At 35.8% G+C, this 24,433-nt stretch overlaps 1 protein-coding gene across 2 annotated transcripts in view; it reads left to right on the top strand.

Moving 5' to 3' along the window:
• LOC149529437 (alpha,alpha-trehalose-phosphate synthase [UDP-forming] 1-like) overlaps positions 1 to 24,433 on the top strand; it is a 230,767-nt gene that overhangs the window by 120,894 nt on the left and 85,440 nt on the right. For both annotated transcript variants that reach the window (XM_089807954.1, XM_089807955.1), the window contains one exon: positions 8,542 to 8,642. In XM_089807954.1, coding sequence (XP_089664080.1) covers positions 8,542 to 8,642 — 101 coding nt within the window. The remainder of the gene's footprint in view (positions 1 to 8,541; positions 8,643 to 24,433) is intronic.

Here is a 24,433-nt window from a genome sequence, read left to right as displayed (position 1 = left end):
ATGGATTCAACGGAAAAAAACAAACTGAAAAGCCAAGTTCTAGACCCAAGCAAGTAGTACCAACAACATTGATAAAATGCCCAAGTGTTACCCTCTTGAGTCAAAGTTGTAGGGAGAATAGATACTAGTTCCAGTAGCGGAAAGAAAAAGATAAGGCCTAAAGCACCAAATGGTATTGACTCCTTCGAAGGATATAGTCACAACATAGATTGTGGGGTTCAAGGGTTTGAATGGGTTGGAATGTTGGAGGTGGTGGCAAGATACACTTGATGAAGAAGACTTTGAGGACCATGGTGCAATGGCCAATACAGATGTCCTTGTTTTGCATTAAGGACTATGAAGGTGCACTTTGAGTGATTATTGAGACCTTCAATAGACATTCCTAAGTGAGCATATTGCTATAGATCAGGCAAGACTTGAGAATTGCATTCATAGCGATAAAGTTTACACTTGTGTTTGGCATATCGGGGCATAATAGTAAGAAGATAGACATGAAGGCATGCAAGATAACGAGAGAAGGAAAAAAGTTTTGGATTAAGTTGGTATCCCAAGGTTTTACACCTGTAGAGATGGACTCAGTGGTGAAGGTGTTGAAGGGTCGAGGGATAAAGAAGTCCATCTAAGAAGGACTGTGGCGCTGTATCATATATGTTGTAAAGAGAAGCCTAACAGGGTCAAGCCATGCTTCTAATATCGCTCTTCGTAAGATAATGCTTATGAATGAGATAGTATACGATTGGGCTACATTTTTGCCAAAGTAAATGTTTGAATTCATGACCCTGCAACATAAGACATTTTATACGCTGTAGTATGCCATTGGCTTGTTCTTGGATGCCACATACACACATATTCTAGTCTGCTGACTGGAGGTGAAACCTAGTCCCTTAACGCTTGGTGAGCCGCCCATCATGTGTTGGAGGCACTTGGACACACCAACAGGTTAGAAGGTAAGCACAAGATATAAGTGGTAGAGGCAACTTGTCTTTGGGTTGGAGTTTGAGGATGTGGATAGTGGAAGAGAGTTGTCTGAGAGTTCTAGTGCCTTAGGTGAGGAGGATAGCCTAGTGGCCAAGGCGACCCTATGGAGCTAGCATGTGCTACAATTACCTTGACACCTGTAGCTAGACATGTTTTGTTCACACGACCCTTATTATTAGACACACACTTGACTCTAGCATGTCAGTAAATTTGGCAACCTTAGCAGCATTCATATTCATGTTCCAGTTTGAGATGCTTCCATCAAACTTAAGCACAACAATTGTAAAACATCGGGCGTCTTGTAGTAGTATGAAGACCAAGAAAATTTGATTTAATAAAATTTGTCTTTTAAGGCACTTAGAACATTATTTGTAATTGACATATTAGGTGTGATGGAAAAACAAGATGTAATTGCATGTGATAGTATCACGTGCTAAGTTTTAAGATGTAATCAAGTTGCAATCGCATTAGGCATGCAAATTTGAATAAGTCAAATTATTTAGTTAGGAGTTTGTTAGAGAATAAGTCAAGGTGGTTGAAGATATCCCCTTTTCCTATAAAAAGGAGAGCTCATTTTAAATTAATCATCTTTTGGCAAGGCAAGAAAATTTTGTCAATTTGTATATGCACTTTGAGACTTTGAGCTTAGATGTAAATCTAAATTGCTTTCAATAAAAGAGGCAACTTTCTTTCAAACTTTGTAATAACCCCTATTAGTTATTGCTCAAATAATCATCAATTTCCACAGTAATCAATGGTTTGACATTTCGTCAAACATTTGGCAAACAATTCAGCTATCACTGTGCATATGATTTTTAACTTTCTAGTACAATACTAGGATATGTAATGAGCTACTCATAATTACTAGATAAATCAAACATTGAAGGCTCTTGTATAAATGAATACCAAACAACTGATTTACAACTTCTTCCTTATTTGTCTGCATACATAATTCTGAAAGTGTTCTATGACCGCTAATATTGAATGGAGAATGCAATAACTAGAACAATGAGACCAAATAATAATCATGCCATTATTAAGTTCTATTGCATTGAGAAAAAGAACAATAACTTTTGGAACTTGTATATAGGAGCAGATTTATTAACCCTAATGGCCAAATCGCTGCCAAAGTATGAACACCTATCCTCAAAACACCAGATTACAGCCTGTAGGATATGTATTTGCAAACATGCAAAAGACAGCATCTTGGAGAAATCGCAAGTGAGAGAAAATGGAAGAATTGCTTCAGATTTCCCATGTGGTGCCTGGAAATGAAATTTGCACTTCCCCAAAATATCGAACATTGCAAATACTAGTAACAACTGCCTCTGAATAACGTGTGGATCTTCAAATGTAAATCGTAGCTATTAAAGAATCCTCCATTTCCTTCACAAATTCATTCAAAAGTAATTTCTCCCTAGCCACAATAAAGAACAGTAGGAGAAGAAAGCAATTGTATACCTCAGCACAATTAAAAATGCAGTCCTCAAAACTAAATCTCAGAATTCTGAAACCCTATAAATGTAGTTTCCTCCACAATAATAATCCTCCCAGCCACAAACAATAACAGTAAGGGAGATTAAATGGAATCACTTTACCTCAACAGTGATTCGAAATTACTTCTCAACTTCCCTTTACCTCTGCAAGGGCAACAAAATTCGGAACCTCAAAAAAAGCCAAAAAGGTAACAAAAGAAAATAAATTATTCTAGCATGCCTTTCCCAATAAATGAGCTCTTATTTATAAGCTTTTTGTTGGCCAAAGTTTTCTTCAAACTACACTTCAGAAATTGTGGAAGTTTCCCAAAAGAACTCAACACTAGAAACTTTCCAACTCGCTTTTTAGAAATATGTGTTAAAGTCATTATTATAATAATATAAACATTATTATAATGCAACTCAATGATTAATAAAAAAATGAGCTCACGCAATTATTACTTTATTAGCTGCAAGTGACAACCAATTGTTGAAGTCACCCGTTGTACTGCCAAAAATAGCAACTGCCAAAAATAGACTTACTAAAAATAGTAAGTCCATAACTGAGACCTCCAAAACACCATGTCAGCTCACGAGGGTCGCTATGATGAGCTAATTCCATCCACTGTGTTGACCCGCCAAAATCGGGGACATTACAAACTTTGTGTTGATTCAAGGTGTTATGTGATGACATCTTCTGGACATTGATTGTGAGTTTTGGAGCCTCGCTTAAGAGGGATTTGAATTTAATTGCACATATACATTGAGCTACCTATTACATTTAGAACCAATTTGAACTTTTGAAGACTTTGCGTTGTAGGAGGAAAAATTGTAATAGATAGTAGTGGCTATAATCACTTAGAGTTGAAGACGTTAGGCTTCGGTTGTAAGTGTTTTTATTGAATTTGGGGGTATCCACTAAGAGACTTTGTGCCTTATTGGTTATTTTGCTTGAATCCTCATTCAAGATAAATATAGGAGACTTTAGGTTCCTATATTTTGTTTCAGAAAATATAAAAAGTAAATTGTTGCCCCTGGTGTTGTTCTTACATCAACTCCAAGGTCACTAGTATTGTTTTGGCAATAAGGCACTTTTTGTTAAGTTGGAATGTTGTAGTTGTATACAAATCATTCCTGAAAAAAGAGGACACGATTAAGAGGAACATCTTTTTTGTAATTTCAATTAAGTTTTTATTGAAGCTACCTATGGTAAGAAGGGAACCTCCCCTATTGTTGAGAGGAGAGAAATTTCATAAAATGTTTCCTAAAGTCACAATTTTGTATGTCGTACTCAGTAACGTACATTTTTTTAGTCAACACAGACAAAGATGGAGGAGAGAGAGCCATGCAGTGAGGTGGAGATTGTACAGGGTGGCGAGATGGCAGAGGAGGCAACACATGTAAACTCATGGTCAAGACAATATAATATGGCATTGATGAGTCCGATTTAGGGGATTCTCATGTCTCCACGATATGAGACACCAGCCCTCTAGGAGGTGGTTATTGTGGATGATGAGAATACACTAGCAAGATCTATGCCACCTATGTCCATGGAGTTAGAGCAGATAGACTTTGAGCCCACTTAAATAGCTCGACATGCTATTGGAGTTAGCCATAGAGGCCACTCAAGCGATGCCTATGATAAGGAGTGTGGAGGAGGGTTTCATACAGGAGACTAGTAGTAGAGGGTCTAGAGAGTTACTTTGAGCAGTACCTGTAGGAGATGGTCTCAGGAGCTAGGGGGATGAGATCCTCTACCTAGTCATAGGCCTAGGAGGAGATGATACAGGAGTTGGAGAGGCTCTTGGTATTCATGATAGTAGAAGGCATTGAGTAGTTTAGAGTGTGCTACGAGTCTTGGGGGTGGCCTATTGTGGAGTCAGTTGACATGTTGGAGGATTGGGTGCTTAAGAAGAAGCCACAAGAGACCCGGATAGGCGGTTCACTTAGGGAGATTGAGCAAGTCTTTAGGGAAGGCTATTTCTCCTTTCAACAATTAGAGCATGTCTTGGCCACATGTGAGACAATGACGATGGAGTTGGTGACTTGAGTTATGAATAGTGAAGGGAGACCTGGCTAGAGAGAGAGGAATGGGCCACAGAGAGGGAAGTCATGGAGGCAGAGAGGGAAGCCATGCAAACAAGAGTTTGTTGGCTGAGCTAGAGGAGGCAATGGAAGATAAGATGGTGTTGGAGTCATGCATTTCGAGTTCTATAGTGGAGCTCGACACCAAGTAGAAGCAGTTGCTAGAGGCAACGATGATGGTGAAGAGGACGATGGAGAGGAAGATGGTTGCAGACTGAAGACTGAAACTTGCAGCACAGAATACAACAGATGTACGAGTGTGCGCTCGTGTATCACCCACTCCACCACCTTATCTACTACTACGACATCAGGGATGTGCTCTCAATCTCCCCCATTTTGATTTTCTTCTCTCTTTCTACAAGGTCGTGGATTTTGACATCATTCCATTTTGTTTGTAGGTCATTAGGATACAACTTTCTTTTTTGGGTGGATGATGTTGTCAGTAAAAACTTTGTGGTGTGTTAAATGTTGTTAATATTAATCATGTCAGTTGTAGTTAGCGTTATCGAGGTTTACGTAGTTGTGGTTGCGATGGTTCATGTTACACCCTCTCAAAGGTTACATGCAGACTCCCTTAGATGGAAGAGGGCATCAGCATTATTATTTACCATTATCATTCTGGTTGTTAACATTGTTGTTGATGTATACTTTGACTGATGGTAATGGAATGCATGGCAGTTCTCTGATGTTGTATTATGTTTACTTTCATCTGCTTTAACTTCATATAGTAGCATGCATTTATTGTAGGCAGAAAACAAAGTGCACATCATTTTGGAAGTTTCTAAAAACAAGAGCACACATATCAAACAAGGAAACATCTCCACCATTGCTCAACTTTGCATCTCAACCACTTGTTCGACTTTTGTGAACCTATAAAATGAGGTCTTTGCCTTAGCTCAAAGGTTCCCAACTTTTCGTATTGTTATTCTGTCAGTTTGCATTTAGAGCTTATAGCATTTACTTCGATTGTTTATTATCTAATCTTCATTAACTTTTATACTTGCATGCATCTTCAGCTTAGTTTTCATTATTTAATGCAGCTTTGCATTGCATTCTGTGATAAGATCTTGAGAGTTTTCATCCTCATTGCATATCTTCTCTTGAATTTTCTGGTCTAGAGTGACCTTGTCTGTTTTCTGCGAGTCTGAGAACACTATTGCAGAGATCTTGTATGCTTTAGATAGGGAGCTATAGATCAACTTCTGAGGGTTTTGTTATTTAGTTTGTTTAAATCTATTTACACTTTGAAATAATGATCTATACAAGTGTAGGTGATAGAAACTACTAACCGTATTTCATACACACAATAAGTACTAGGCTTTAGAAGCAAGTAGATCATTAATTTTGAAGAATCAACTATATGCCTCTCAGCTGCAGGAAGCATGTTTAGTTTCAGACTATGTCACACATCTTAAGGATGTGCATGATCAATTATCATGTATGAAGAAAAAGATAGAAGATGAAGATATGGTCAGCATAGCACTGAGAGAGTTACAACCGTCTTATGGAGGGTTTATTGAATTGCTGTAGTTGATTGCAGAAATTCAGGCACTTGAGTATGATAAATTGCCATCTTTGCTTTTGCAGAAGGAAAGAAGACAAATGCAAGTTGAAGGTTTTCATTCGCAAGACACAAAAAGCATTTTTGCAGAAAAATTCATCGGACACCAATTCGGTAAAATTTGTCAACCAAAATCAACACATTAATAGTAAAGGTATAATCATCATCCAAAGATCAGCCTACATGTTACTATTGTAACAAAAATGGGCTTATTGAGATCAACTGTTTTCGAAGGTTGAAAACTTAAAACAGAAAACATCTAAAAACATTGAAGAGTGTGACACTGATGAAGGTGGTGATGGTGTTCCTCAAACATCTGATGAGGAACTTGCATTTTAAAATGTTATTTTGTGGGAGTGTTTAATTTGCATTTTAAAATGTTATTTTGTGGGAGTGTTAAAATTGCATTTTGAAATGTTATTTTGGGGGAGTGTTATAACTTATTTGTAAAAGGTTTTTCAAAATGTGTCAGTCAAAGTCTACTGTTAAGTCATCTGCTAGACTTTATGGACAATATAGGACAGATAATCTATGGGTTTCAGGTAGGATTCATAGAAGTGAACTATTTCTATGCCTGAGGTCATCAAAGAAGTGAATGTGTGTGTTAAAAAATATGTAATGACAAAACCTGTTGGGCTTGTCATCATGGGGGTGTTGGGAATATTACATCATTCCCATATGTTTAGGTTTTCTCTTTAGGATACATATAATAGTTAAATTGTTAGTTTGTTTTGAAGTTTTATAGTACCTGTGAGAATTTGTTATGATTTATTGGGAATCTTGTAAATTTTATCGCTAGAATAGAAGTGGTTATAGGTTCCCTCCCATAAATTAGGAAATGAAACCTACCATAAAACGGCAATATATATGATTGAACAATATGGAAAAATAGAAGCCTGTTATTCTGTGTGCAACTTCTTTCCTTCTTTTATGCTTTTGTCCAACCTCTGAAATTATTTACATAACTAACTTCAGAAAACTCCTGTCATATCATATTTAAAGTTTAAACATTCATTGACCAGCAGATGAAACATAACTCTTCAAGATTGTGCCAGCATCTTTCAGCAATGCCTGCCTATAGCATGTAATGAGGTTGTGCCTTGTTCTTGGAGGCCCCAACAAGCCTCACTTCCCATACATGTCTGTTGTGATCCCTTATTTATAATCACACGTTCTTGATGTGGTAGTAGCAATCAGCATAGATGTTATAAGTTTACATCCCACCCCCAATTGGAATGTCTTGTTTCCAAGATGTGAGGTGATGAGCAAAAAGTTTCACTAAATTCCCACGTTTCCTTGACTATATCTAGAATGCCTTCATGCCCAGCAATGAGAAGACCTGTCTCAGAAAATCATCAGCATGCGGCATACAAAAATCAGTTCCTGGCTTGTCCTGTGGGTGGCACCTAGGATAAAAGAAAATGGATATATTAAAAAATGAATAAATTTATCACCCAGTAATATTGAATAACACATATTTTACTATTCGATTATTATGTCCAATTATGAATCCCATTTATATCCACTTGTTATTGGACGAGGAAGAAATCTTTATCTCCACAAGCCAAATACCCATAGGGTTTAAGCTGAACATGCAGTCCAAACTTCACAGTGAGAGAATATAAATGACCAAATTTCTAATTTTTTTTGCTCTTACTTTTATTCTCTGCCTGCAAACTTTTGAGAATTTTTATTTTTTAAATTGTAGAAAGTGAGCATTTCAATTTTTAATTGACTTTGGCCCCTAAAGAGTCACCACACAAGGTCATCTTTTAAATAAAATAATTAATTAAAGTATTCTGAAAAATAATAATAATGCAAGACAACTCAATTAATTTAAATACACACCCTCAAACCTCAAAATTTGCCTATGCAAATAAAATAGTCAAGTGGGTCCTTCCTGAACAGTGACATCGAATAAGAGGACATACATGCAAGGTGCTGCATGAGAATGATGTGCAAAACTTCTTGAGGTTGATCCTAGATTTCCAGAACCATTAGGTAGACATCGCCACAAAAATAAAGATGCAAAAAAAGAACATGCAATCAGTTTCAAAATCAACTATGCACAACTGCCACAAAAGTTCCATTGCAATTTACAAGCTGCAAACATATTCAAATTGAAAACCTGGGAGTTGTTGGCTATTCTTGTGACTTAGGTACAAAGTTGTGGCTGTTAATATAGTTATATATCTTTTCTGAAATACAACTGGAAGTTATAATTTCCATGTAATTAATACTGTTTTTTTAATAGATTGTGCATATTTTTATGCGTAATGTTGTATGTTTAATGATTTTCATAAATAATGCATAGAAATCTGATTATCCGATGCAAATAATGAGGGCTGGAGTATTTAACTTTTATGTAGTCTTAAGTCTTAATAAAGAAGAAAGATTCTGCTTCAAGATTGAAAGAACTGAAAAATGGCATTGGCTTTATAGATGTGGTGCTCGTAACATCTTTGCGTGATGGGATGAATCTCGTGAGCTATGAATTTATAGCTTGCCAAAATTTTAAGAAAGGCGTGCTAATCCTTAGTGAGGTGAGTGAATTTTGTATCTCTATCTTTGGACTTAAAGTGATTTATATATATATATTTTCTAATTATTATTATTTATCATGTTAAATCATATATTTGCAAAAATTAAAGGATTGCTTTTTCTTTTTGCTCAAATTTAGCATCTGGCTAAAGCAAGCTTTTGCTGATGCTTTTTAGTACTTGCCGTAATGCAAATACTATTGTATTGGCTATTGTCAATTAGTTAATGAGACCCCACCAATCACAATAGTGTATTATTATTCACTGTAATATAAACTATAGTTAGGAAAAATTATTGTTTATAACAGAAAGTCTTCTTTTAAATTGATTATATTATATTAGTATACAATAAGTGTCAAAAATATTTCTATATCTAAACTAGTTTTGATTTTAGCTAAAAGCTTTAAAAGAGGAAAAAATAAAAAAAATTTATACAAATTAAAAGTTTTCTTAGTTTTAAATTTACATACATATGTTTTTAGTCCTCACATTTATTTGAGATTTTCTCTTTTATTAGTTGTCTTTTGTTGGAATTTGTCAAGAAAGGCATCCAAATTATAGTAAGAGTGGATTGAGATATATTAAAATCATATATTTCTATCTATCTTTTAAATTATGTCTGTTTTTAGGCTAGTATGCATACTTTGATTTATGTTTGTGATTACTTTGTGATATTTTAATATTTTTATTTTCAATGAATAGAATACTAAATTATATTTGGGATCATTATTTTAAAATTAATATAATAATGTCGAATTTTTCAATCTCATGAACTTTAAGTATATAATTATAATAAAAAAAATAAAATAAAAAAATAATAATTATTATATTTCTAAAAGTAATAAATATAATATTATAATAATAGGGTAATTTTAATGTTAACAATAGAACACTAGTTTGATAAACAATATAATAATAAATGAGTAATTTCAACAAATTAATTATTAGTCTATAAGTTTATAAAATATTTATAGTAAAACAAAACTATTAAGAATATTGAATATTGGCTCTAAATTATATTAAGAATATTTATGTTTGTGATTACTTTGTGATATTTTTATATATATTTTTAATGAATAGAGTACTAAATTGTATTTGTGATCATTATTTTAAAATTAATAATAATGTTGAGTAAATTTTTCAATCTCATAAACTTTAAGTATATACTAATAAATAAAATATCATAAAAAAAAATTATTATTAATATTTTTATAAAAGTATTAAATATAATATTATAATTATAACAATAGTTTGCTAAACAATATAATAATAAATGAGTAATTTCAACAATTAATTAATAGTGTATAAGTTTAGAAAATATTTATTGTAAATAAAAACTATTAAGAATATTGAATATTGATTCTAAATTATATTAAGAATATTTATTTTAAATTTTATTTATTACTTTAATTTACAATTGTTGATTTCATGAGTATTTTAAATTATTCACTTACTTTACTTTTTAATTTTTTCAATTAATTTATTTTAAAAATACCATTTTACACTACATTTGAAATTAAAATGTTTTTTCTATTTTTAATTACATGTCCAAAAGCTTACTTGAGAAATATTATTGTTCTAGTAAGTACAATTCAAAGACGTCCTATTATTTTTATTGTGTTATTGAAACAAGATACATAGTGATTGTGCATAATGCATACCTATTGTTTTCTATTGATGTAATTTACTATTCTAAATAAAATTACAACTCTATCATTTAAAACAAATATAATTTTATAATTTTGCTCTACTACTAATTAATGGAAAGTACTAGCCAGTATGTGGCACTTGTTGAATTTTAACTCATTCATAACACAAAAGTAAGATAGATTTCTTATTTGGATTTTGGATGGACCAAAGTGACAAAAGCTGAACATATATTCTTATTGACAATCCAGTGATCCAAAAACTTTATCATCAGAAATTTTGCATTGAATAAAACTCAGAGAATACATATTGAAGAGAATGAAAATTGCTCAAAGTTGATAAAATAAGATGAGTTCTAATGTTGAGATGACATAAAATCAATGAATAACTTCTTTATCTGAGAAATGATTTCCTCTACATGTTCTACATCACATTTTCCTTCCCTGTATGGGATTCATAAAATTACAAGTCAGTTTGCTTCAAAATCAACAAAGTATTCAGACCAAGCACAGCATATGGAAAACCACAGCATATACTTCATGCCTGCAATGCAATACAATAGTAACACTTCATGTGCTCATTGGTTTTAACTTTCTTAAGATAAAAGTTAGATTTGGTTAGCTGCTCTACAAGATCCCAATGAATAAGATAATAAACCTTTCTCCAAAGGAAGAGATAATTTTGGAGTAATCTTGTTACTTTTAGGCAGTAAACTTGACTTTGTTTCCCTTTAGTTGTAAACTTTTGGTATGTTTGGATGACCGCTCTTTTCAAATGAAAAACCCTGTGTTGGGCTTTTATTGTCTTGTATGTGTACTTATGACTATTGGAATGGAGACAAACTCCTTACTTGAACTGAATGGTGCAATAGTAGAATTACTAAATGAATTGGTAAGTAGTAAGTATTCTTTTGCTACTTTGTACCTATCCTGTGGTTTTAAAATATAAAAATATTGAACTACTCACATTTGTGAGCTGAAATTGCGTGGCAAGTTGCTTGTTAGAAACTCAGGTGTCAAGTTTTTGGCAAGTACTCATTTAGGTACTCTCCAAAATTCTCTAGTTATCAACCATATTTTTTTCAATATTTTCCAATTCTTTTCTCCAAACACTTTATATTATTCCCTTTGCAGTGGATTTTAATAGTTTACTAACAATTTAACTGTTTGTGCAAGAGCTTTCTTCCTAGCATTATTTTGCATGCTATTTGAGTTCGTTGCTTGAATTTATGTATTTCTCTAATATGCCAAGTTTCAATTCCTAGTCAAAGTTTGACTGATAGATGCAAAAATGGGATTTATCATTTAACAATACCTTGGGGGCAAAATTTGGATTTAATAATACCTTGGGAGCAAAATAGTTTTGAAAGTTAGAGAGAAAACTCGGCAGTAAGTTGGTAAACATATTGAACATTCGAAAATACAATATTTTAAAAATATTCTTAAAATGTACACATATATACAAAATTTTAGAACATATATACTGATAGTCATTCGATTCTTTTTATTTTTTGCTGAAAAAGATATTATTTGACACTAATTTAAAAAAAAAAAAGTTTTTCATGTTCATATTTCTACTCTAAATTTTACATATATACTTGTATGCATTTTGTAGAATCAAAATATGCTAATTTAAATTTTCATAAATAATAGATAAATTACTTACAATACTTTATTTAAGATAGTATCAATAAATTACATGCTTATTTATTTAGTATTTTTATAATTAATATTCAATATCTTTTTTGTAAATTTTTTTTTTTCAAATCTTCTAAATATTTTAAGAATATACATGTTTCATGAAACCTGTAATATAAAGGTAGTTAGAGTAGGACACTACCAAATTCCAGGCTTCTTACAATTAAACTAAAAATATAATTGACATTTTGATTTTCCCCAGTCGTGAGTTGCATCATACATGCAGTAGCACCCATGGTCATTAAATTCACTGCAGAAATGATATAAAACCGTAGTTACACGGGCCTAGGGGACAAGTTTCCGGGATGGGGGGACAAAGGGGCCTCAATATGGGGACGGTAGGGGGATGGCAACGAGGGACAGGAAGGGGGGACGGGCTGTATATAGTATATACTAAACATATGATACTTCAAATGCTAATTATGAAGAGATGTATAATAATATAAGACATAAATATGAAGTATAAATTCATCAAGACCGTTATTGCTAGTTTAGTTTTGCATTGCATTGAACATTGAACAATGAACAATGAAATAGATCTATGTTCTAAGTTCTAACTAAATAGATCTAAGCTCTAAGTTCTAACTTCTATCAAATAACTTAAATAATCAAAGATTGAAGATTCAAATGACATCAAAGTATGAGAATTATTATCTCATCAATCATTCAATGACATCATAAACTTAATTACATCAAATAGCAAAAACTATGATATGATCACAATGTTCAATGTTTCAGACTTCAAATGACAAATATAATAATATCCAAGTCTCAAGTACAAACTACAAAATCAAAGGACAAAATGTAATGTCCCCAATTTTATCGGCATTTGAGTTTTAGGGATTAGCATATTATTGTGATCCTCGTAGGCTAATTATTGTGGATAGAGGATCTTTTGTGGCAGAGGCTTGGCTTGGGAGGTTCTTATCTTCTCCACATTTTATAAAGCTACAGGTTGGCCTTCGTTTGGCTTAGATTGAACTTCGTTTGGGCTTAGTTTTGTGTACTTACTATTTGTGGTAAGTTGGTGTTGATCGAGATGGATCCTTTTTATTTTTGGAAAGTGCATTTGGTCACATGGAGAAATAATATGTATGACTCCTATTTCAGATGACATTTAAATAATGAGTATTTTGGGAGTTATTATATTTTTAGTGGCCCAATTATAATTAATTATTAAATGGCTTTATATAATTATTAAATGGCTTATTATAAAGTTATAATTTAACTTTATAATTTCACTTAAGTTGGGAGTTGAGTTATCATTGGAAAGTGCCATTTATTAATTAGTTAAGCCAAGTCAAGTGAGAGAATTTAGAGGAAGCTTCTAATTAATGTTGTGTGGTGAAACTTCTTGAGTGAAATTACATTTTGGCATCAAAAGGGAATTTGAAGGTTATAAATACAAGCCCATTTGTTGAGAAAAGCATGCTTGAATATATATTTGCTTTTGTTGCCTTTGTGGGTTTCTGAGGCATTGAATTTTGTTGCCCTTGCTGAGGTATAAGGGAAGCTAAGAAGTGTTTTCGAATCATTGCTGAGGTAAAGTGATTCTATTTAATCTACCTTACTGTTATTATCTATGGTTGGGAGTATTGCATTTCTGGAGTTTGATTGGCATCTCCCATTACTGTACTTACTATGGCTTGGAAGATATATTTTGGCTGGAGGTTATCTATATTCTGCCATTGATTGAGAAGAGGGCTGATAACTAAAGAAAATCTCATGCTTTGGTACACCTAGGGTCTAGAGTTTGGCATCATTTCTTAGGGTTTTGCTGTAAGTTCTCATTGGCTCTGCACACACCTAGATTTCTGGTTGCAGGCATTGGATTCCAGTGGCTAAAAGTCCCATCAAAGGCCCACATTAATGTCTTCTGTTCGACACATTTATCTCTACTATTTGGGTTGTTCAAACTGCATTCTAGAGCGATACATTTTTAGGGTCTGCAATTAATTAAAGGAAGCTATTTCGAGGTTCCTCACACTAGTCTCATTTTATATATTGTGCCAGCATTAGCTTGAATTAATAGGATTTTGCTATTGCTTTCAGTATTGACTATTGTTAAGAAATGTCAATTCGATATTTAGTATTTGAGAAATTGGTAAATCTTTAAGAATCCCAATCTTATTTCTAGTTGTGAAGCCATAATTTGAGAATTCTATACTTGCAAAATCTGATTACAATATTAGTAGAGGTTCTTGGGATTAGAGGAAATTGGCTCTAATTCTGTAGTAATTAAGGGTGAGATTTCTTGAAAGCAAAAGTTGTAGTTGTGAAGCATCTAGTTACGAACTTCCTTGGTTCTATTTGTGTGAGCTTGATTGGGGTTATTACACAAAATGTCAAGTGCTAAAGGCCCAAGGGCCGCCAAAATGCGGTAGAGGCTGCCTAGAGGCCTCTAATCATCCATGTCAACTTGAGGCTTAGGCTCAACAAACTCATCCTCCGAACTCTCAATCTCTTCAAGGGTAAGAGTGGCTAGAGGAATACCAATTAACCTTGCATCAAAAGTATTTGCATTCTCATCAATGTGTGAGGGCTTCTTTCCCTCTACATCCCATCGTGCTATAGGGCTCTCCTTCTTCACATGTGTCTTGCAATCTTTGGTACGCAAGGCACAGTGTATAGCCACTAACTTCTCTTCTTTCTTTGAGGTAAGTGTGTTCCTCTTAAGAGAGTGAACGAAGCTATAAATAGACTAGTTCCTCTCAGAAGCTGAAGAACTAGGTACCTAAGATAACATTATAACAATCAAATGACTAGTGTGAAAATCAGAAAATTGAAATTGAAATTCATGTCTAAAAGACTAAAGTAAAAGTGCAATTGAAATTTGAAAGTGAAAAGTAAAGGTTTTGAAGCTGAAGAACATGAAACCTGAGATAGGAGACAGATGGCTAGTATGGTAGTTGTTGATTTGGCTCCATGACAATTCCACCGCAAAATTGGATCCTCTTGTGCCATTGTTTTTATGTCAGCCTTTGCTCTAACTGGATAGCTCCTAAGAGTAGCAAATTTGGTCCACTTAGTGCGAACCTTCCCTTTTGTCTCAATGTCATACATCCAATCAATGCACTTGAAGAATCATTCTTTTACCTAAAATTCAAATTCTAAAATCAGTAAATTAGCAAATTAAATATTCAGAAGTGCAAGTGTACTAACTTCTAACTTTCAAGTGCAAGTGTACTAAATTCAAAATTGATAATAGATTACCTCATCATCATTCAGTGGTGTAACTCTCCAAGGCCTAGGCATGTACCACTTCGGATTCAATGCATAAGCAGACATATGTAAGGGAGTGTTGAGGCTGTCCCATTTACGCTGAATAATAGGTCGAATGTGTTCAGTGTAAAATGTTAAACTTGGGTCCCTCTCTAACACAACTGCCCTCATGTGGCGAAGTATAGCATCAATGCACTCATACACCTCTCTAAGAGTAGTTGCATTCACATCCCCGTTATTTGATGACTTGGAAAATTGGAGTTATGAAAGAGGAAATGTATTTTGTATCACTCCAAAATACATCGCTCTTCACTATCTCCTTCACCCACAACCCTTGCTTTGTCCTGGACCCATCCCACCTATTCCACTCATTTGTCATAACCATTAGTTGCAATGGCTCCTACAACTCAATCATTCTCTCCAAATGAATGAAGTAGGATGCATATTGGGTCTCAATTGGTTTCAGAAACTCCTTCCTTTTGAAGCTTCTGAAAAGGGCATGTGATGTGTGGTGATTGTTGATAAACATTTGCACATCTCTAGCATCGCTCACTAATCCCTTAATGAAGGGAATCTTCTCCATGTCTTTTCCTGGCATGCACACAACATGGAGTCCACCAAATATGTCTGTAAGTTGTCTTAACAAGTCTCCCTGCAACTTAACACACAGAGCTGCATCTTTCACTACTTGGACCACATTTTGTGGCCCAAACTCCTCAATAGCATCCTGAAGTATATGAAACCAAAAATCAGCATCCTTTCGATGCCTTGAACAATCAACAGTCCTTAGAAAAAATGGCCTCTCTGTGCATGAAATGATGATATTGATGAGTGGATGGTTCCCAATGTCCTTCCATGCATCCATGATGATGCTGCAACCATACTCCTCCCAAATAGGCCTCAGGTTCTCCTTCTCTAAAGCAATCTTGGCATACTCTTTATCCAAGATTGTAGTTTGCAATTTGTGCTCACCTAGTGGTACAAATGATGGTCCTCCCCTTGCCACCAGTTGCATCATCTTCTTATAATGAGACTGGGTCACATGAAGAAGTATGCCATTGGATTTTTTTTAAACCAATGACCTCCTCTATTTCATCTCTTAGGTGGACATTATATAAGTCAACAATGGGGTTACTTTCAGATGACACCTTTCTTTTCCCCTTGTTGGATTGTGCTTCAAGCATAGCACTAGATCTAGAAGGACCTAAGGCTGCCCTTGCAAATGATGTAGCTGTAGGTCTTTGTTGTGGTCTACCCCTAGGACTAGGAGTAGAAAAACATGGCTGCCCCTAGTCATAAGCCTGTTGAAGACTTTGAACCTGTTGCCTACCAGTCAAGATGGTAGGTACCCCAACACTCAAGTCATTGGAACACCTCAAAGATTAATGAGCTCAATTATGTAATGCAAATTTTTAGTTTACATCAAGAACTTGCATGCACTCACACTGTTTCCTGTCCAAAAGAGGAAATGTGCATTCACTCTAGTGATGCACCTCCTCTATTTTATCTCAGACATTTCAGATTCTTCCCCATTTCCTTCTCAACTTTAGCCAAATACCATTTGAATTTTTGAAAAGCATCAGATTTATCTTTTAAGAACATTACAATCATCATCCTAGAATAGTCATCAACAAATAGAATGAAATATGTCTCCTCATAGCTTTCTATACCTATTGGTCCACAAAGATCTGTATGAACCAGTTTCAAAACTTCTTCAGAATTAAAAGACTTGCTTCTGAAACTTTTTTTACTCATCTTTGCAATTTGACATTGTTTACACATGCCCATCTCAGGTTTCTTCAGATTTGGTATGCCTCTTACTCTTTTGTTCTTGCTATGGTAACCATGTTATCAAAGTTAACATGACACATCCTTTTATGCCTTAGCCAACTTTCCTCTATTTGAGATAATAAACATGTACTTTCAGTGAGATCTAGATAAAACATGTTACCTTTTGTCTGATTGCCAGTCCCAACCAGGTTTCCTTTTCTATCCAATAGTTTAGCTTTGCTATTCATGAATTCTACCTTATATCCTATGTTGTTTAGTTGTGCCACACTGGGGAGATTATGTCTTAATCTTTCAACCCAGTGGGCATTTTCACATTTGATTCTTCAGTTAATGCTACGAAACCTTTTTCTTTTACAGAACATGGTTCATTGTTTCCAAATCTAACACTTCCGCTATCATAGTGTTCTAAATGTTCAAACTTAGTTTTGTCACCAGTCATGTGATGAGAACAACCACTATCTATGATCCATATATTATTTTTGCTAACATGAGAAATAAGTGTGATCTTTTCATTTTCCTCATCATATTCATCCTTAACAACAATATAAACTACTTCTTCATTATCATCACTATCAAAATCTTTAGCAATTTAACAAGATTTCTTACCTTTGTCTTTGTAGTCCTTGTAGTTCTTGAGGTCTTTCTTGCCTTTGAACCTATTATATCTTTTCTTATCTTTATCTTTTTTGTTTGGACATCTTGTAGCAATATGACAAACCTCTTCACATGAGAAACAAATCAATGAAAATTTGCCTCTGAATTTTCCTTTCTCTTTTGATACTCTTTTTGCTAGTAGGGCTTCACTGGCGTCAAGGTCTTCATCTGAATCATCTTTTTCTTCACTATGAACCTATTTGCCTTTTGAGTTTCCTCCTTTTATACTAAGAATTAGTTTGGCTTTGAATGTAGATTCAAAGTTGCCAGGATTAGGAGCATAGTTATCGAAGTTATCCAATTCAAAAGCAGTCAATCTTTCCACATGTGCATCCAAGGTTATACTATTTTTAGGATTGCATCTCATCTCTTGAATTACTGAAACTCTAATTGCATATATAGGAAGAAGAATTCTTAGTACCTTCCTGACCACTACTTCATTAGTTATTATTCCTCCTGTAGCTTGTTGTCGGTAAATTCTATTGTAGTTGACAGGTAGAATTGTATCCAAAAGGGTGCGTGACGGTTGAATCAGCCCTTTGGGAAAGTATATGTATACCGTCTTGAAGGGACTTTGGAACACTATTGTAATGAGCATAATCATATTGTAAACATTAGAGTTCATTTTGCGTATATGAATAAAGTATTTGTTTTGTGTTATATTTTGTAATGATACATGCAATAAGTATCCTTTTACCTTGTACGATAAACATTTGGCGCCGTTACCAGTTGAACCTGGAATGAAGTGTTATGAAGATTAATGCCAAATCTGCTTAACAAGGATAGGCATAAGATGAAAGATAAGGATGAAATACACACAACACAAGAAGTTTTAATTTTAGCACAACAAGCGGAGTGCAGACAGAAGCTTCAGCAAATTACCGACGGACATCGAGGGGTGAAGGAGCACAGACAGAGGGAGTGCATTCACCTAGCAAACCGAGGAGTGCTAAGGAATTGCTAGAAGAGATTCAATAGTGATTGAATTTGGTGGAAGAGACAAGGGAGGAGTTCCTTAACTTGTATATGCTGAGGGTAGAGCATCCAAACGGAAGGGAAGCAATTTGCATAGCTTGAAGTGTTGAAGGAACATGAGCATGAAGTGAACTCTTCATTTCCGATACACCCGACAACTGATGCAAGCAAAGAATCGAACAACTTCGCTTGAGGAAGATCTTTTCTCACCAGGTAACACAATTGTTGGAAGTAGGGCGGTTCTCCGAAGTAGCACAGTTGTGCAGAACAATGTGGTTGCTTCGAACAACGTGGGTGCTCAGAATAGTGCGGGTACATAGAAGGTACCACAAAATCAAAAGAAAGTAGCATTGGTAGGACCAAAGGAGAAATTGTTGAAGTTTAATGGTGACAGGACAACAGATCCGATCAGACACTACAAGACATGTGAAACAATATGGACGACAAATAGCGTAACAGACGAGGATGATTGGTTCTGGTAGTTTCCAGTGACCCTACAGGGTGTAGCAATTGATTGATTTGCAGATGCCGATCCTTAGAAATTAACTACATGGGCAGACGTTAGGAAGGAGTTCATAGTAGAGTTCCGACTACTAAGGGACGATAATGAAATTGTAGCAGACATATATAGTACAAAGTAGGGAAATAATGAAACGATCCGTGTATACACAAGAAGGTTGAAAGAGTTGGTGCGGAAGATGGAGAGCCCATCGGCCAACAAATTAAAGAAGCAATGGTTTGTTGAAGGGCTACGACTAACTCTGAAGGAGAAAATGAAGATTGTATCTCCAGCATTGTACGCAGATGTGTATAATCAGGCAGTGGATCTACAGAGTGAACAAAAGAAAAGCAAGAAGCACAAATCATTGGACTTAGACGATTCATCCTCCGAAAGTAGCAGTAGTGACGCAGAATCAACCAAGAAAGTTCGAGCGTTGTAGAAGGATGCCACGAATGATGAAGGAATTTAAAAATCTGAAAAAGACTGCTGACTCAGTAAGGGGGGAATTGTGGTGTACGGACTATAAGGAGGGCCACACAAAAGGCTCTTGCCTGAAAAAACAATTTTGCGATATCTACTAGATTGCAGGACATTCCACAAAGGAATGCTTGTTCAATATGAAGACAAATGGACATTAGCAGGTGCTATTGACGTAGGAAGTATCCGTTGGAGTAGGAATGAGCACAAACAATAACCACGGAACGTCAGGAGGGTATTGCAACAATAACTAGTGCGGAAGGGGTGGTAATAATAATAACAATAATAACAATGGAGGCCGGAGTTAGATTCAGTATGACTCAAGTGGACAACCGATGATACAATGCCGTGTGTGCAACCTTTGGGGGTACTTTGCCAGAGATTGTACCACGAACGAGATGCCACAACTATTATGCAGATGGTGTGGTTCGGGAGACCATGAAGATTTAAAATGCCCTAAGCAAGGGGTGAATTTGTTAAGCATCGAAACATGTGATGAGGAAACACTAGCCATTACGCGTGAGCAAACAAAGAAGGTAAAGTACCCTGATGCAGAGAAAGAAAAGAAGAGGTTGTAGCAAACACAAACGGAGTTGGAAAAACAGATAGAAACAAGAAAGTTGCAAGCAAAAGACACTGTCGATACCTCGAAGAGGAACTTGGCTGAACAAAACATGATAAGGCAGGTAATGCAAATAGAAGTTCCTATAAAATTAAATGTCCTTACAATGCCTCAATTACAGATGACGATACTGAATATAACACCACTCGCGAAAGCAACGAAGGAAACAGGAAAAGATGGTAGTGGAATGACTGCAGCATACCCAATGCTATTCGCACTCATGATAGGAAGACATCTATTCACACTCATGATAGGAAGACATCCGAAAGTGGTAGAGATGGGTATTCTGGGAACCGTACTTACAGACACAATCATGGACAGAGGATCAAGTGTAAATGTGTTACCGGAGGATATATGGAAAAAGTTGGGACAACCTATGTTGTGGCCAACTACATTTCAGTTACTCACTGTAGATCAACACAGAATCAAATCGTTGGGAACTCTGATGGCGCAGCCAGTAACCATCAAAACGCAACCATTTTTGTTAGATTTTATAGTGTTTCCGCTAAAAAGAAAAGGGTATGATGCTATCCTTGGATGGGGTTGGTTGGTACAAGCAAAGGTGAAACATGATTGGAAAAAAAATACCATATCCCTGGAACACAGAGGCCGAAGATTTGTAATTGACTTGCATCCACAAATGGTAGGTGAGGAGGCAACCTTGTTAGATTCCGAAGGTGAAGGCGAAGGTGATGATGAGGGAAAGAAGAGAATCGAATCAGACGAAGGAGTATTGCAATTAGGAGGAGGGTCGAATGATGACGACCTAGACTTGATGAATGGCTTACTCTATTGGCAGATGGAGGATTACAGCTCTTTTCGAGCTGTAACATGTTGGGAGTTGAAGAGGGAAAAGAAGGGAACAAGTTTCAAAAGGAGTATAATGAAGTAAAGGAGGGAGAAGCACATGTAGATGAAATGCCGACACATATGTTTAGTGATGACAAACCTATAAAGTATGAAGAGCCTACTATAAAAACAATGAACTTAGGAGATGAAACCAATTCGAAAAATATTCTTGTGGGAGATGATTGTAATCTAGCCTTGAAGTCAGCAACGTTCAAAATATTCACGGAGTACAAGGACGTCTTCGCATGGATGTATAAAGATTTGAAAAGAGTACCACCAGAGTTATGTGTTCACCAAATACCGTTGATAGAAGTTTCAGTACCCGTACGGAAGCGGCTATATCGAATGAACAAAAATTATGCCACACGGGTCACTGATGAGATCGATTGGATGCTAGAAGTAGGAATTATTTTTAGAGTGTAGACGAGTCAGTGGGTATCACTGATTGTGATATCTCTGAAAAAGGACACCATGCAGATAAGAATATGCGTAGACTTTTGATGCCTAAATGTGGTAACGATTAAAAATCCGTTTCTGATACCATTCACTAATAGCATTTTGGAAGAAGTTGCAGGGCATGAGATTTATTCATTCATGGATGGGTTCTCTGGATACAATCAAATATCCATCGCCGAAGAAGATAGATTGAAAACAACATTCATCGTGGAAGATGGAGTATATGCCTATAACAGGGTGCCGTTTAGACTAAACAATGCCCTGACAACGTTCCAAAGAATTATCCTACACATATTTGATAAAGTGTCTGTCGGAAACTTTAAAGCATTTCTAGATGATTGGTCAATGTTTAGCACAGAGGATAAACATGTAACAGCACTTGGAGAATGCATGGAGAGATGCAGACGGGCGAGACTGCTACTGAATCTGAAGAAGTGCAGGGTCAAGGTACCACAAGGAAAGCTATTAGGTCATATCGTCTACAAAGCAGGGCTGAAGACGGATCTTGACAAAGTTCGTGTAATTATAGATATGCCATCGTCGACAGATGTATCAGAAGTAAAATCATTTCTCGGACACATAGGATACTACTAGAGGTTTATCAAGAACTTTGCGAAGATATCCTACCTGTTGGACAAGCTAACTTGAAAGGGAAAACCTTATAAATGAGAAGCAAAGCAGAATGAAGCTTTTGATGGATTGAAAATGAGGTTGGCCACAACACTGATTCTAGCCTATCCGAACTGGGATAAGGAATTTCATGTTCATGTTGATGCATCGAATTATGTGATGGGAGCAACACTAGCACAGATAGGTGACCATGGATTGGACCATCCAGTATATTTTGCAAGTAGACTATTATCTAAGGCAAAGAAAAAATATAGTATGACAGAGTGAGAGGCACTAGGGATGGTATACACAGTACAAAAATTCAGACATTATTTATTGGCGATGACATTTGTATTCTATATAGATCACTAGGCATTGTTATATCTTGTAAATAAGCTGATCATTTAGGGAAGGAAAAATCGATGGTTATTATTATTGCAGTTCACATTCAAGATTGTATTGCGGCCAGGAAAGAGTCATGTAAGTGTGGATCACTTGTTGAGGGTAAAATTGGGAGAGCCACCAGAGGGAGTCAATGATGATTTTCTTGACGCGTAGCTATTTCACGTTGCAGTACTGTCATCCTGGTATACACATTGGAGAGTATCTATCGACGAGACAGTTTCCTAACGAGATGCCGCCGAACAAGAGAAGGAAATTGGTGCTAAGGAGCCAAACATTTCAGTTTATCAACGGGTTACTGAACAAAATGGGACTTGATCAGTTTCTAAGGTGATGCGTTTTGGAGGAAGAAATTCCAAAGGTGTCGAAGGAAGCACATGAGGGACTAGTGAGAGGACACATGGGGCTAGACACAATTGCGCAAAAGATACTTTTGGCAGGGTTATGGTGGCCAACTGTGCACAACAATGCTAGGGAGTGGGTTGTTGCATGCGACACATGTCAGAGAGCTGGAAAACCACTGAAGAGGGACTTCATGCCTTTGAATCCTTCGTACGTGCAAGAGTTTTTTGAAAAATGGGGACTGGACTTTGTCGGACCCATAAAGGTAAACAAAACTAGGTGTAGGTATATCGTGGTGGCGATGGAATACTTGACTAAGTGGGTGGAGGCACGCGCACTACCAGACAATTTGGCGGTGAGCACAGCTAAATTTATTTATGAGAAAATCATCACTAGGTATAGGATTATGCTACAATTGACAAGCAACCAAGGAGGATACTTTGTCAATCATGTCATCCAATTGCTCACTATTGAGTTCAAAATTTATCATTCACTATCGAGCCTGTACTACCCTAGAGCCAACGGACAAGTAGAAGCCATGAATAAGATCTTGGTCAGGGTGATTTATAAATTTTATGCGGTCAAGGGAGAAGATTGGGAAGAAAAACTACCATTAGCATTATGGGTGTACCACACTTCATATAAAGTAACTATAGGACACACCTCGTTTCAGTTGATGTATGGGCAAGAGGCCGTGGTACCAATGAAATTCATGGTACCGAGTTTAAGGATCTCGGTTGAGAACAAACTAGGCAATATGGAAAGCCTAGGGGAGAGATTGTATAACTTGAATAAATTGGATGAGCAATAATTGCAAGCACAATGGGCCACAAAAGCTACACAAAATAGGCGAAAGATATGGCATGAGAAGCATTTGAAATTGAAGAAATTCCAATCGGGTCAATTTTGAAGTATAATGGGTGGAACGAGATCAAACTAGGAAAGTTCAAAGTAAAGTGGGTAGGACCCTACAAGATCCGTAAAGTCGGTGATAATGGAGCAATCAAATTATAGACGCTCAATGGGAAGGAAATACTTGATGCAATGAATGGGTCGAAGTTGAAAATCTATCGTTAAAGATATAACGTGCCTTTGCAGAATAACGAGAAAAAGAAACAGAAAAAAGGTAGTTAGTAATGTATATATGTAAGATAAGGAAGTATACGTAAATTTAAAAAAAAAGTAAAAAAAAGGAGAATTATAACAGAGCAATGACAAAATTATAGTGAAATAGCATTGTGCAGCTGCAAATAAAAGGACTAAAGCATGCCATCCAGAAAACAAAAGCAGGATTTCGTACAGTAGTCATTGCGCAGGAGAAGATTGTACGGACAACATCTGCATTGTGGAAGACCGTACGACATAAAGTAGGGTGGAAGCAACCCTATATGGTTAGAAGGAAACCAACCATGAGCACCACAATAAGAAGACAAGTGTCATACGATCGTACGGCTATGAAGGTGTAGAGGTATTCTGTGTGAAAGAACCGTACGACAATACTTGAAGAGCAAAGCCATACGAATTGAGGAAGAAGAAATTCTACAGATAG

The sequence above is a fragment of the Cupressus sempervirens genome, chromosome 11 (assembly GCF_028749045.1).
Source record: "Cupressus sempervirens isolate cs-2001-9-10 chromosome 11, ASM2874904v1, whole genome shotgun sequence".
Taxonomy (NCBI): domain Eukaryota; kingdom Viridiplantae; phylum Streptophyta; class Pinopsida; order Cupressales; family Cupressaceae; genus Cupressus; species Cupressus sempervirens.
The sequence above is the reverse complement of the archived record's forward strand: the minus strand, read 5'-3'. Positions and strand labels throughout refer to the sequence as shown.